The sequence below is a fragment of the Dendronephthya gigantea genome, unplaced genomic scaffold (assembly GCF_004324835.1).
Source record: "Dendronephthya gigantea isolate DGI-Jeju-01 unplaced genomic scaffold, DenGig_1.0 000785F, whole genome shotgun sequence".
Taxonomy (NCBI): Eukaryota; Metazoa; Cnidaria; class Anthozoa; order Malacalcyonacea; family Nephtheidae; genus Dendronephthya; species Dendronephthya gigantea.
Genome location: NW_021163795.1, coordinates 9,880 through 23,304, shown reverse-complemented (window position 1 = coordinate 23,304; position 13,425 = coordinate 9,880). Strand labels below are relative to the sequence as shown.

General features: G+C 34.3%; 2 protein-coding genes across 2 annotated transcripts; one reads left to right on the top strand and one right to left on the bottom strand.

Annotated features, from left to right (window-relative positions):
* The first annotated feature begins 844 nt into the window (after positions 1-844).
* Positions 845-4,471, top strand: LOC114544427 (N-acyl-phosphatidylethanolamine-hydrolyzing phospholipase D-like). The gene is given in 6 exon segments (XM_028563076.1): positions 845-974; positions 1,101-1,266; positions 1,802-2,451; positions 2,684-2,706; positions 2,709-2,797; positions 3,309-4,471. Coding segments are annotated over 5 exon segments (1,044 nt in total). The 5' UTR covers positions 845-974; positions 1,101-1,107; the 3' UTR covers positions 3,432-4,471.
* Positions 4,472-6,203: 1,732 nt separating this feature from the next.
* LOC114544428 lies at positions 6,204-6,921 on the bottom strand. The gene is made up of 2 exons (XM_028563077.1): positions 6,813-6,921; positions 6,204-6,623 (listed from the first exon to the last, which is right to left on the bottom strand). Exons 1-2 carry the CDS (start codon positions 6,883-6,885, stop codon positions 6,325-6,327), a joined length of 372 nt encoding a protein of 123 aa, XP_028418878.1. The 5' UTR covers positions 6,886-6,921; the 3' UTR covers positions 6,204-6,324.
* Positions 6,922-13,425: the final 6,504 nt, after the last annotated feature.

Here is a 13,425-nt window from a genome sequence, read left to right as displayed (position 1 = left end):
AGTGTTTGTCAAGTGTGTTATTTCACAATTATGGACTTAATGACTTTTTAAAGACATCGGACAATAAGTTTCTCAATGTCTTTTAACTGGCAAACCCACCATATAGGGGTGGTTGTATGTTGTAATTTTCAGTGAAGCCAAAAGATATGAATTCATGCATTATAATTGTGAAAGAGAGTTTCAGTATTTCAGAGAGAAACTGCTCTGCATGGGCGGAAAATTTTCAGGGAAATTTCTGAACGTTTGTACTTTCTGAAAGTCGATGAAGCCGTCTGAACATATAGACAACCAAAATGTAGAGAACAGTGAACTCTATATATAGAGAGAGTTCACTGGTAGGGAATAAATAAACAGCAGAAGCAATCGAAGCAATGAATCTGCTTTACAACATGTCCCCGACTGGCCACTGTCTTGGCCAAAATAAGTAATAGCGACAAGATTTTATACTTCATGTTATCATCATTCATGTTGCATTTTCCCACATTTGTCCCACAGCATTCATGGCAAAGTTTGTATATTTATATATGGTCTGAAGGACGTTCTGGTACTACCAGTGAACTCGTCTACCAGTCCACCGGTTTGTCCATAGCTGGTATTAGCTGCCCAAAAATGCGTGATAATTTGAGCACTCCCAGCTCACTGAGCACTACATACATTTTCTGGCAAAATGTCCTGACAAATTGCCGAAAAATTTCTCGTGTTCAAATTATCACGCTGATTTGGGTTGCTTATTCGTGTCAACCACTGGTGTCAACCCTTTGTCAACGAATGTCAACACTAGTCAACACTCCAGTGACTCAACAGATCAGATGGAACAAATCAGAGCATGCGCAGACCACTGAGACCAGGCCAGGAGAAAGATTTGTGAACTGTGAAAGCCGATTTATCAATATAAAAAGAATAATTTTCAAAATTCGACTTTACTTCTTAGGCGGTGCGCTCATTGCGCCTTTTATTTTACGGAGACTACAACGGTAAGTTTTCTTCAGACATAACTTTTTTTAATATGATTGACTGCACATGCATAGCTTTGCCTATGTATACATTTTTATGATTGACATGCTTAGAGTTATCTACCATTTTTTGTCATCAATATATAGTGTTGCCATGGCTGAAGGAGGCCATGATCATGGAATTACTTATACAAAGTCAATAAAGGAAGGCAATGTGTATAAAAATCCTTGGGGAGATGGCGATATACCATCATTTCTTCAAGCAAGGCATTTTCTCACAGAACAAAATTTGAGCAATGTACCTGGAAAAGAAGTGAGCTTATTTCTTATTAATTAATGTGTTGTACAAATTGGAAATGCTTTGTAACAAATCCTTCTGCACACCATACCATTTAGATCGAGTTAATTTGTAGTTTATGTATAATTATGTTTCATGTGGCAGTGAATCTGAAATGTAGTGTTATTTGACCAATAGTGTGGTTGTTCCATTATTAGTTGATAAGGGTTGATGTATGGGATGAAACATTGATCTCTGGAAAGACCTACTAAGCACTGAAGAGAGTATGGAATTGCTCCAGTTTATTGTTAAACAGACCTAACTCAATAATAAGAACTTAATGCAATACCATTTACCAATATTATATTGCATTTGCCATCCTGTTTTTTTCAAGGTTCCTTCCCAAATTGGTTTTAAAATCAATGTGTAGATCGATTCTGTATTTACAGGCTATATTGTGGCTCAATTGCATTATTTTACCAATGTAACACTGCAATTAAACAGATCTATAAACTATAACAATATTACCTACACAAATATTATTGTGATTTTAATTTTTGCATTCCCATAGGAGCTGGACAAGACACTTCCAGTTCGTAAACTAAGCCCAGATGTATCCAGTCCCCCTGAAGAAGGGATAAGGATTACCTGGATAGGCCATGCCTCAGTCTTAGTCCAATTTGACGGCTTCACTATCCTGGCTGATCCAATTTTTAGCAACAGATGCTCATTTGTAAGCTTTGCTGGCCCAAAGCGATACCGCCCAACCCCTTGTACTGTGGATGAGTTACCAGAAATTGATGCTGTTTGTATCAGCCACAATCATTATGACCACCTTGATGTGCAAACAGTGAAAGATTTAAATGCTCGATTTCCACAATTGCAATGGTTTGTCCCTGCAGGCTTGAAAGGCTGGATGAACCAAACAGGTGTAACTACGAATGTTAATGAGTATGAATGGTGGGAAGGAAAGGAAATTACTAAGACCTCTAATCATGTCACTTATAGTATGAACTTTGTGTTTACTCCAACAAAACATTGGTGTAATCGTGGATTGTTTGATCGAAATAAAGTCTTGTGGGGAAGCTGGGCCATAATAGGTCCGAGATATAGAATGTACTTTGCTGGTGATACCGCATATTGTGCAGGATTTAAGCAGATTGGGCATAAGTATGGTCCTTTTGATTTGGCAGCTATACCTATAGGTGCCTATGAACCAAGGTACTGTAAGACATTCTTGGATACCCCTTTAGTAATTTTCATAGTTTAATAGCCCTTGTAATTCTGTAAGATGTTATGAATGTTTCTCTCTTGGCAAAAGGGCCTAATTTTTACAGACTAAACTCAAGGGTTGTTAGTTGGCAATATTCCTGGATTTTTAAAATGAAAATGGAGGGTGACTTTACTAGCATTAGTGGGGTCTAGCTTATGAAGGATCTTTTTGTTACAACAGAAAGATGATGGAAAAGCAACATGTAATCCTGAAGAATCTGTGAAAATTCATCAGGATGTCAAGGCTAAAAAATCTCTTGGAATTCACTGGGGAACTTTTGTATTGACGTATGAGGTATTTTTTTAACATACCATATAATGCAATTTGAACAAAATTAGAAATAAAATAAGTTCATTGTGGCATAACTACACTCATAAAAAAAATTCAGTTCAAATTTACATGTGGAAAAGAAATTAAACAGATGTATTTTACCCTGGAGCCAGTTGTTCAAAGCTGGGTTAATGCTAATCCTTGGTTAAATTTTAATCCACTGTTTTCAATTAAGTGCTCCTGAACTGCTGTTAGTTTTAAAACCTCTACAAAAAATGGCTTTTGTCAGTCCAGAAAATATTTGTGGAAAAAAATAATCAGCTTTGAAAACAATCGATTAAAAAAATTGATGTAAAGAATTGCTTTAACCCAGGGTTAAGCTAACCAGCTTTTGAACAACCACCCCTTAGGAGTGCACTTGTAATTATACCCATCAGCAATAGCTTCGACTCAACAACAGCCCCTAATTGATCACAATTTATCTCAAGCTACTTGAAACTTGCTTTGCCATATTTATGATTTCTTATCACTTTAGCATTATTTGGATCCCCCTAAAAAATTAAAAGAAGCTCTCTTGAAGGCAGCTATACCTGAAGAAGATTTTTTCACACTTCATCATGGTGAAACAAAACTAATCATTCCTGAAATTTCGCCATAGCTTGTTGTCTATGCCATGAATTAGTAAATATATCAATGTGAACTCCAGTAAAACTAACAAAAATAAATTTCAGCTCAGTTGTGATAGATAATGATAAAGTTTATAGTGCTAATCTGGGGTTAAATATTAATCTGCTGTAATGGTTCACGTGCTTGAGTGCTTCTGCACCGCTGTTCATTTCAAAACTTTACAAAATAGACTTCCATTGATCCAGAAAATATTTATGGAAAAACATATTTAACATCCTAAACAATCGATTAACGTAACCGACTTTGAACAACGTTTGCCTAATTTAAAGTATTACTGGCAATTTTCTTTATTGTATTACAATTAACATTCCATGTTGCGTTAAGTCGTCAACAACCAATCAGAATCCTTTCTGATTTCAATCATCTCGGAGCCTTCGTTACCTCGCTAGAGGATCGAGTGCTGGAAGAGACTTCTAGTCTAGCCTATGTCGTAGGCTATTTCTAGTCTGTGGCCGGTTGTATTATTAAGCCTTATCCAAGCCCGTTTAGCTTAAACGGTGGACACGTTCAAAATAGAAAGTAAGTTTAACAACCGAACTAAATATTTGTGTCCTTAATAATACAAAGATACTGTCTACAACTACATATTCAGTACATGATATTCAAGTAGACTCATTCAAGAGAGATCTAAGAGTGTTATTTAATTTTGACTTATCCACGTTTAAGCTAAACAGGCTTGATACGACGGGCCCTGGTCTTGAGTTCATTTATTTAAACAAAAAAATCACGCTATTGTTCTTTCCACGCAACTGAAATTTTTATTTACATCGTGATTGTGTCGCATTGTTAATATTGGAACGCATCACCTTGTCATTGTTTCAAAGTCGGTGATATACACGGCAATATCACGTACGTGCGTATCGGCATACAGCCAAAATAGCGACTGCAAAACTGAAAATTTGCAAAAGACCGACTGATCTGTGCCTGTGCATGGTGAAGACGGACTACTGAAAACTACATTTCAAATTTTCATATGAAGCCGATTTTTTTAGATTTTCTAGGACAAAAGAATTCTCGTCTCATCATTCATATAAAAGTATTTTTAAAGATGGATGGCGCCATCTGTGGGTATGGCGGCTATCTGTCGGATTGTCATTTTTTCAACGGTTGAAAGAATGATGATGATCACTGATGGCCACTGCCACTGGTTTTGCTTCATACTTTCCAACATTCAGCTCATAAAAACATCAATCGTATTCATATATTAATTCAATTTTTTTGTTAAACACTCGCAGCAGTGAAAAACATATAAATCATTAAACTTTATAGAAGTAAAAGTAAGATCGGATAATTGCGCTTGCAGCAAACTTGCGGGGTTTTTGCGATGAGTAAAAGAGTTTAACCGCTAGTGGGTTTTCATCGTTACATGCATGCATGCATATAAATATAAGTATGAAACACACAATGCCTAACCAAAGCCAGTTTTTCAATAGGATTTTCTTGGCGCAAACAAGATTATATTTTATAATAAGAAAATTGTTCCAGATGGCTACAACTGGGTTTAGCGCTGTACGACAAAAATACAAGAAGTTGAATAAAGGCGCTGTTACACTATATGCATGCATGCAGCTTTTCTTGCAACTAGCAATGCAATTCTACTCTTGAGGCATCTAAAGTTGACAAATACGAACATCTCTTACGATCTTCTAACTTCTTCTTAACATTTCGAACACTCTTTACTAATTAACATCTCTCAAAATTATAATTGCGCTTCAACTTGCAGGGAAAATTACAGTTGCTTCAAGGGCTGCTTCCCACTTACGCCGTTTTTCATACGCCTGCACGTAGACGCACGCGCGTAAAAGTCTAATTCCTAATATATATGTCTGTGACACGAGCGTCGTTTTTGCCCATTTTATTGTTTAGACGCCTTGTCCACACGATTCAAGGAAAAATATGCTCAATGTGCTAAATTATCTTCAACTTCAATTATAAAGTGATTGTGTTTCAAACCGTTTTGGCATGAAAACGAATGTAGAAACGCTCGAAAACGTTACCGTGTGTGCACATAGCCTAAGAAAATAAATCAAAAGAACTTATTATTAAAAATGGTAAAAGTCTAATGGATAGACGTTTAGTATCAACCGACATTCATTCATTTTAGTTGTCACCAAGGTGCTATTTGATGTAATATTGGAATTACCTCGTACACATTAGAGTCAGGTCCATATATATATATGCTATATATATATAAAGCAAACGTTCTTTGAGATATAAAAAGCTATGTGATCAAAGGTTTATTGAGAATCATTTCCCAACGGCCGAAGGCAAAGAGAGTAAACATTTTTATCCAATCTTTCAATATCGTTTAATTTTTATCCAATATCATAACTGGCACAGCAGGCTAGCCGGTGCGATATATCTGCACGGAATGCAAAAATTTCAAATCATTATATCACATTTTAAAAAATCATTGTTTTTATCAGTCAAAAACAGTGCGACTGAATGCGTATTGCCATCACAAATATACTAAGCTATTTATTGCACACTAGTTATCATGATTTAAATTGAAATATTCAGTCTAAAAATTTGTTTCGTTTACTTTTAAATTTTGGGAAATGGTCCATTGTTTGCAATTCATTGCGCAGATACATAGAGTATATATATATATATACTTATTATATTTCAGTGATAACTGAAAAGATACTCAGTTTTTCACTGTAGAATGATTCGGCTTATCAACAACTGAATATTAAAAGTGAAAAGCAATATAGGCCATCATCGTCAACAGAAATAAACACAATTTGAATGAACAAGCTATTTTATTTGCATCCCAGTTACAGTACATCGAGCAAACAATAATTATACTACTGATGCATTACCATGTATTTATATTAACTTTAATCATGTGTCCTATTTCTCGTCTATTTTAGTTTAAAGTTTTGACTCTCGGATCGTTTTCCTTTCTGCCCGAAAAACCAAGGGTTCTGCCGTCTTCTTTCACCGCTATCATCATGTCCGCCCAAATTCCGACCTTTCAAAAAATTTTGTCGCTTTCCCCAAACATTTTGATCATCGTTTTTAAAATTTCTTTTTCCGGTGAGTATGGCGTTCTGTACCATAAACCGTTTAAAGGGATATTTGATATTCTGCCCCGCTTCACTGTCGATCGTGGATCTTTTTCCCAAATTTTGGCCTTCAGAATCTCTTATGTCAAACAAGTCTAGAAGAATACACATTTTGAATTTTGTTTTAATTAATTACTAATATAGGAAAGTTTACGTTAGCTAAAGCATGTCTTTATTATACTTTGAGTAGTCGAAAATAGAAGAAACCTTGGCAAATATTTCAGAATAATATAAAGTTTGCGCGCATTCTAAATAATTTATGGTTTACACCAAAATAACCTCACCATAAGCTCTGCAGAGAGAGACAACAATCGCCAGTAACACAATTTTCATAATGTCCGATTTGCTTTTAAACATCTTTTGATCTTGAAAATGTTTCTTGTTTATTGCAACCAAAACTACGCCTTATATAACAAATGAATCACGTGATATTAACATAAACAGTATGTTTTCGTGACGTCTAATTAACGTTATAATCACCAAATCTAATCAATTTAATGATCTTAATGGCTGATAATTACTTTCGACGTAAATTATCTTATTTATCTGCATTGCCTAAGCGGTAAGTAAGGACGCCAAAGACAATATGTTTGCAGCTTAGTTCGCTAACGATTCCAACAAAGTTCTCTAAAATTCACTAATTTCCAGTGTCAATACGCATCTTTTTGAAATACAATAAGCACGGTGGAATTTCTTGTTGAAAAAATTTCAAATTTCTTTCAAATAATTGTCCGATAAGATTATTCTTTAAATGATGTAAAATTCGGAGTATATTTACACCTTAATAATATCTTGTTACTTCCTTACCTATCTTACCTTCTCTGTCCTTTTTAAGTGCCAGAATTATCAGGCATTACTGCACTAGAGAGCTAAACAATTAGAATTTTCGTACTACGGCTACGGTGGCCCATAGGTGTCACGGCAACGGTTTGAAAAGTACAGGGCACAGCATTTATATTGCCTGGCAACATCGGCATTGAATGCTCCCGAAAACTTTTAAAACCAGCGGCAACATCAAAAGTTCGCGGCAACAATAGAATAACTCACGGCAACTTTTGAAATCCACGGCAACATTAAAAGTTCGCGGCAAAAATGTAGAATGTCTCACGGCGGAAGTGGAATGCTATTCTTCCTGGAAATTAATCTAGTTACCAGGTTCCTTATTTTACTTAACAATCCATCCGTTAACAATCAAAATGGCGGTTATAGCTATCGATGATTAGTAATTCAAATATACAAAATTTGCCAAGTTCCCACGGCGACGCTTTTTGCAACCAAAGTACCGAACATTGCAGTCTTACCAATTTTAGAATGCTGTTCTGGCAATTTTTCTTGTTTCAAAATTAGTTGAAACGGGGAAGGTGGTAGTACATTCAAGTCAGATTCAAGTCATTATGTAGAAACTTACAACACGTTTTCTTCCTCTTTTGCGGCCATTTTGATTGTCATCATTGATAAAATAACTAAATAAGGAACCTGGTAACTAGATTAATTTCCAGGAAGAATAGCATTCCACTTCCGCCGTGAGGAATTCTACATTTTTGCCGCGAACTTTTAATGTTGCCATGGATTTTAAAAGTCGCCGTGAGAAATTCTATTTTTGCCGCGAACTTTTGATGGTGCCGTTGGTTTTAAAAGTTTCCGTGAACATTCAATGCCGATGTTGCCGTGCAATATAAATGCTGTGCCTTGTACTTTCAAACCGTTGCCGTGACACCTATGCGCCACCGTACTACTTTTCTAATTTTTTCAAATTATCTAAATTAAAAAGTTCTGCATAAAACTTGTGATGTTCAGCAGAAATGTAAGAAAGCAATAGGCTATTTCTGATGTATTTAGAATTTAGAAAAACAGCTAATTCAGCTTTGCCGTATGTGTTTCACGTTCGCCGTAAAAAATTTAATGCTTGAACGACTGCATACACCCTCAGCCTTTTCTAATAGAGACCGGTTATTGTCGCATTTGAGACATTTTTAAAAATTTTCGAAAATCGCCAATTTTGGCCAAAATTGTAAGGGTATTGGCCCTTTACCATTTTCGCCGATTTTGATGAATTTTTCAATTTTCAAAAAACCAAGCAAATATGCTAAAATACGAAATAAACTGGTCTAAACAAATATTTGAAGCCGTTTTCAGCAAATTAGGACATATTTGAAAACTTTGGAAAATCTTCAATTTTGGCCAAAATGGTAAGGATACCCCTTGACCCTATACCATTTTAGCCGATTTTGATGAACTTTTCAATTTTCGAAAAACCAACAAATTATGCTCAGGAACGAAATATCTTCGTAAGATGTATTTGACCATTTTGGTCAATTTTGACGACTTTTTGAACTGCTAAAAACTGTTTTAAAAATGCTAAAAATGGCTTTCTAAGACTAATATCTTTCCTTTTAGAGCATATTTGGTTGGTTTTAAAAATATTATAAAAGTCGTCAAAATTGCCCAAAATGGTAAGGCTTACCCCTTACTATTTTGGTCAATTTTGACGACTTTTTGAACTGCTCAAAAACTGTTTTAAAATGCTAAAAATGGCTTTATAAGACGAATATCTTTCATTTTAGAGCATATTTGGTTGGTTTTTGGAACATTGAAAAAGTCATCAATTTTGACCAAAATGTTAAGGCTTACCCCTTACCATTTTGGTCAATTTTGACGACTTTTTGAATTGTTCAAAAACTGTCTTAAAATTCAAAAAATGGCTTCCTAAGACTGATATCTTTATTTTTAGAGCATATTTGCTTGTTTTTTAAAATATTGAAAAAGTTGTCAAAATTCCCCAAAATGGTAAGGCCTACCCCTTACGATTTTGGTCAATTTTGACGACTTTTTGAACTATTCCAAAACTGTCTTAAAATAATAGAAATGCCTGCCTAAGACTAATATCGTTCATTTACAGCATATTTGGTTGGTTTTTGGAACCATGAAAAAGTCGCAAAAATCGACCGAAATGGTAAGGCTTACCCCTTACCATTTAGGTCAATTTTGACGACTTTTTGAACTGTTCAAAGTGTCTTAAAATGCTAAAAATGACTTCCTAAGACTAATATCTTTCATTTTAGAGCATATTTGGTTGGTTTTTGGAACATTGAAAAAGTCGTCAATTTTCACCAAAATGGTAAGGTTTACCCCTTACATTTTGGTCAATTTTGACGACTTTTTGAACTGCTCAAAAACTGTTTTAAAAATGCTAAAAATGGCCTCCTGAGACTAATATCTTTCATTTTAGAGCATATTTGGTTAATTATGCAACATTGAAAAAGTCGCCAAAATCCACCAACATGGTAAGACTAACCCCTTACCATTTTGGTCAATTTTGACGACTTTTTGAATTGTTCAAAAACTGTCTTAAGTGCTAAAAATGGCTTCCTAAGGATACTATGTTTCATTTTAGAGCATATTTTGTTGGTTTTTGGAATATTGAAAGTGTCGTCAAAATTGACCAAAATGGTAAGGCTTACCCCTTACCATTTTGATCAATTTTGACGACTTTTTCAACCGCTAAAAACTGTTTTAAAAATGCTAAAAATGGCTTCCTAGACTATTATCTTTCATTTTAGAGCATATTTGGTTGGTTTTGGGAATATTGAAAAAGTTGTAAAAATTGCCCAAAATGGTAAGGCTTACCCCTTACCATTTTGGTCAATTTTGACGACTTTTTGAACTGTTCAAAAAGTGTCTTAAAATGCTAAAAATGCCTTCCTAAGACTAATATCTTTCATTTTAGAGCATATTTAGTTGGTTTTTGGAACAATGAAAAAGTCGCCAAAATCGACCAACATGGTAAGTCTCACCCCTTACCATTTAGGTCAATTTCGATGACTTTTTTGAATTGCTCAAAAACTGTTTTAAAAATGCTAAAAATGCCTTCCTAAGACTAATATCTTTCATTTTAGAGCATATTTGGTTGGTTTTAAAATTATTGAAAAAGTCGTCAAAATTGACCAAAATGTAAGGCTTACACAATTTTGACGACTTTTTGAACTGCTAAAAAACTGTTTTAAAAATGCTAAGAATGGCTTCCTAAGAATAATATCTTTCATTTTAGAGCATATTTGGTTGGTTTTAGAAATATTGAAAAAGTCGTCAAAATTGCCCAAAATGGTAAGGCTTACCCCTTACTATTTTAGTCAATTTTGACGACTTTTTGAACTGCTAAAAACTGTTTTAAAATGCTAAAAATGGCTTCCTAAGACTAATATATTTCATTTTAGAGCATATTTGGTTGGTTTTAGAAATATTGAAAAAGTCGTCAAAATTGCCCAAATGGTAAGGCTTACCCCTTACTATTTTAGTCAATTTTGACGACTTTTTGAACTGCTAAAAACTGTTTTAAAATGCTAAAAATGGCTTCCTAAGACTAATATATTTCATTTTAGAGCATATTTGATTGGTTTTAGAAATATTGAAAAAGTCGTCAAAATTGCCCAAAATGGTAAGGCTTACCCCTTACCATTTTGGACAATTTTGACGACTTTTTGAACTGCTCAAAAACTGTTTTAAAATGCTAAAAATGACTTTCTAAGACTAATATCTTCCATTTTGGAGCATTTTAGGTTGGTTTTATGAATATTGAAAGAGTCGTCAAAATTGCCCAAAATGTAAGGCTTATACAATTTTGACGACTTTTTGAACTACTCTAAAACTGTTTTAAAATGCTAAAAATGGCTACCTAACATTAATATCTTTCATTTTAGAGCATATTTAGTTGGTTTCTGGAACAATGAAAAAGTCGCCAAGGCTTACCACTAACAATTTTGGTCAATTTTGACGACTTTTTGAACTGCTAAAAAACTGTTTTAAAAATGCTAAAAATGGCTTCCTAATACTAATATCTTTCATCTTGGAGCATATTTTGTTGGTTTTAGGAATATTGAAAAAGTCGTCAAAATTGCCCAAAATGGTAAGGCTTACCCCTTACTATTTTAGTCAATTCTGACGACTTTTTGAACTGCTAAAAACTGTTTTAAAAATGCTAAAAATAGCTTCCTAAGACTAATATCTTTCATTTTAGAGCATATTTGGTTGGTTTTAGGAATATTGAAAAAGTCGTCAAAATTGCCAAAAATGGTAAGGCTTACCCCTTACCATTTTGCTCAATTTTGACGACTTTTTGAACTGTTCCAAAACTGTCTTAAAACGCTAAAAATGCCTTCCTAAGACTAATATCTTTCATTTTAGAGCATATTTGGTTGGTTTTAAAAATATTGGAAAAGTCGTCAAAATTGACCAAAATGTAAGGCTTACCCCTTACAATTTTGGTCGATTTTGACGACATTTTGAACTGTTCCAAAACTGTCTTAAAATGCTAAAAATGTCTTCCTAAGACTAATATCTTTCATCTTAGAGCAAATTTGATTGGTTTTTGGAACAATGAAAAAGTCGTCAAAAGTGCCCAAAATGGTAAGGCTTACCCCTTACTATTTTGGTCAATTTTGACGACTTTTTGAACTGTTCCAAAACTGTCTTAAAATGCTAAGAATGCTTTCCTAAGACTAATATCTTTCATTTCAGAGCGTATTTTGTTGGTTTTTGGAACGATGAAAAAGTCGCGAAAATCGTCCAAAATGGTAACGCTTACCCCTTAGCATTTCGGCCAATTTTGACGACTTTTTGAATTGTTCAAAAACTGTCTCAAAATGCTAAAAATGCCTTCCTAAAACTAATATCTTTCATTTCAGAGCATATTTGGTTGGTTTTTGGAACAATGAAAAAGTCGCCAAAATCGACCAAAATGGTAAGGCTTACCCCTTACAATTTTGGTCAATTTCGACGACTTTTTGAACTGTTCCAAAACTGTCTTAAAATGCAAAGAATGCTTTCCTAACACTAATATCTTTCATTTTAGACCCTATTTTGTTGGTTTTTGGAACAATGAAAAAGTCGCCAAAATCGACCAAAATGGTAAGGCTTACCCCTTACAATTTTGGTCAATTTCGACGACTTTTTGAACTGTTCCAAAACTGTCCTAAAATGCAAAGAATGCTTTCCTAACACTAATATCTTTCATTTTAGACCCTATTTTGTTGGTTTTTGGAACAATGAAAAAGTCGGCAAAATCGAGCAAAATGGTGATGCTTACCCCTTACCATTTTGGTCAATTTTGACGACTTTTTGAACTGTTCAAAGAGTGTCTTTAAACTCAAAAAATGGCTTCCTAAGACTGATATCTTTATTTTTAGAGCATATTTGCTTGGTTTTTAAAATATTGAAAAAGTTGTCAAAATTCCCCAAAATGGTAAGGCTTACCCCTTACTATTTTAGTCAATTTTGACGACTTTTAGAACTGCTAAAAGCTGTTTTAAAAATGCTAAAAATGCCTTCCTAAGACTAATATCTTTCATTTTAGAGCATATTTGGTTGGTTTTAAAAATATTGAAAAAGTCGTCAAAAGTGACCAAAATGTAAGGCTTACCCCTTACCATTTTGGTCAATTTTGACGACTTTTTGAACTGTTCCAAAACTGTCTTAAAATGCTAAGAATGCTTTCCTAAGACTAATATCTTTCATTTCAGAGCGTATTTTGTTGGTTTTTGGAACACTGAAAAAGTCACGAAAATCGTCCAAAATGGTAAGGCTTACCCCTTACCATTTCGGCCAATTTTGACGACGTTTTGAATTGTTCAAAAACTGTCTCAAAATGCTAAAAATGCCTTCCTAAGACTAATATCTTTCATTTCAGAGCATATTTGGTTGGTTTTTGGAACAATGAAAAAGTCGCCAAAATCGACCAAAATGGTAAGGCTTGCCCCTTACCATTTTGGAAAATTTCGACGACTTTTTGAACTGTTCCAAAACTGTCTTAAAATGCTAAGAATGCTTTCTTAAGACTAATATCTTTCATTTCAGAGCATATTTGGTTGGTTTTTGGAACAATGAAAAAGTCGCCAAAACCGA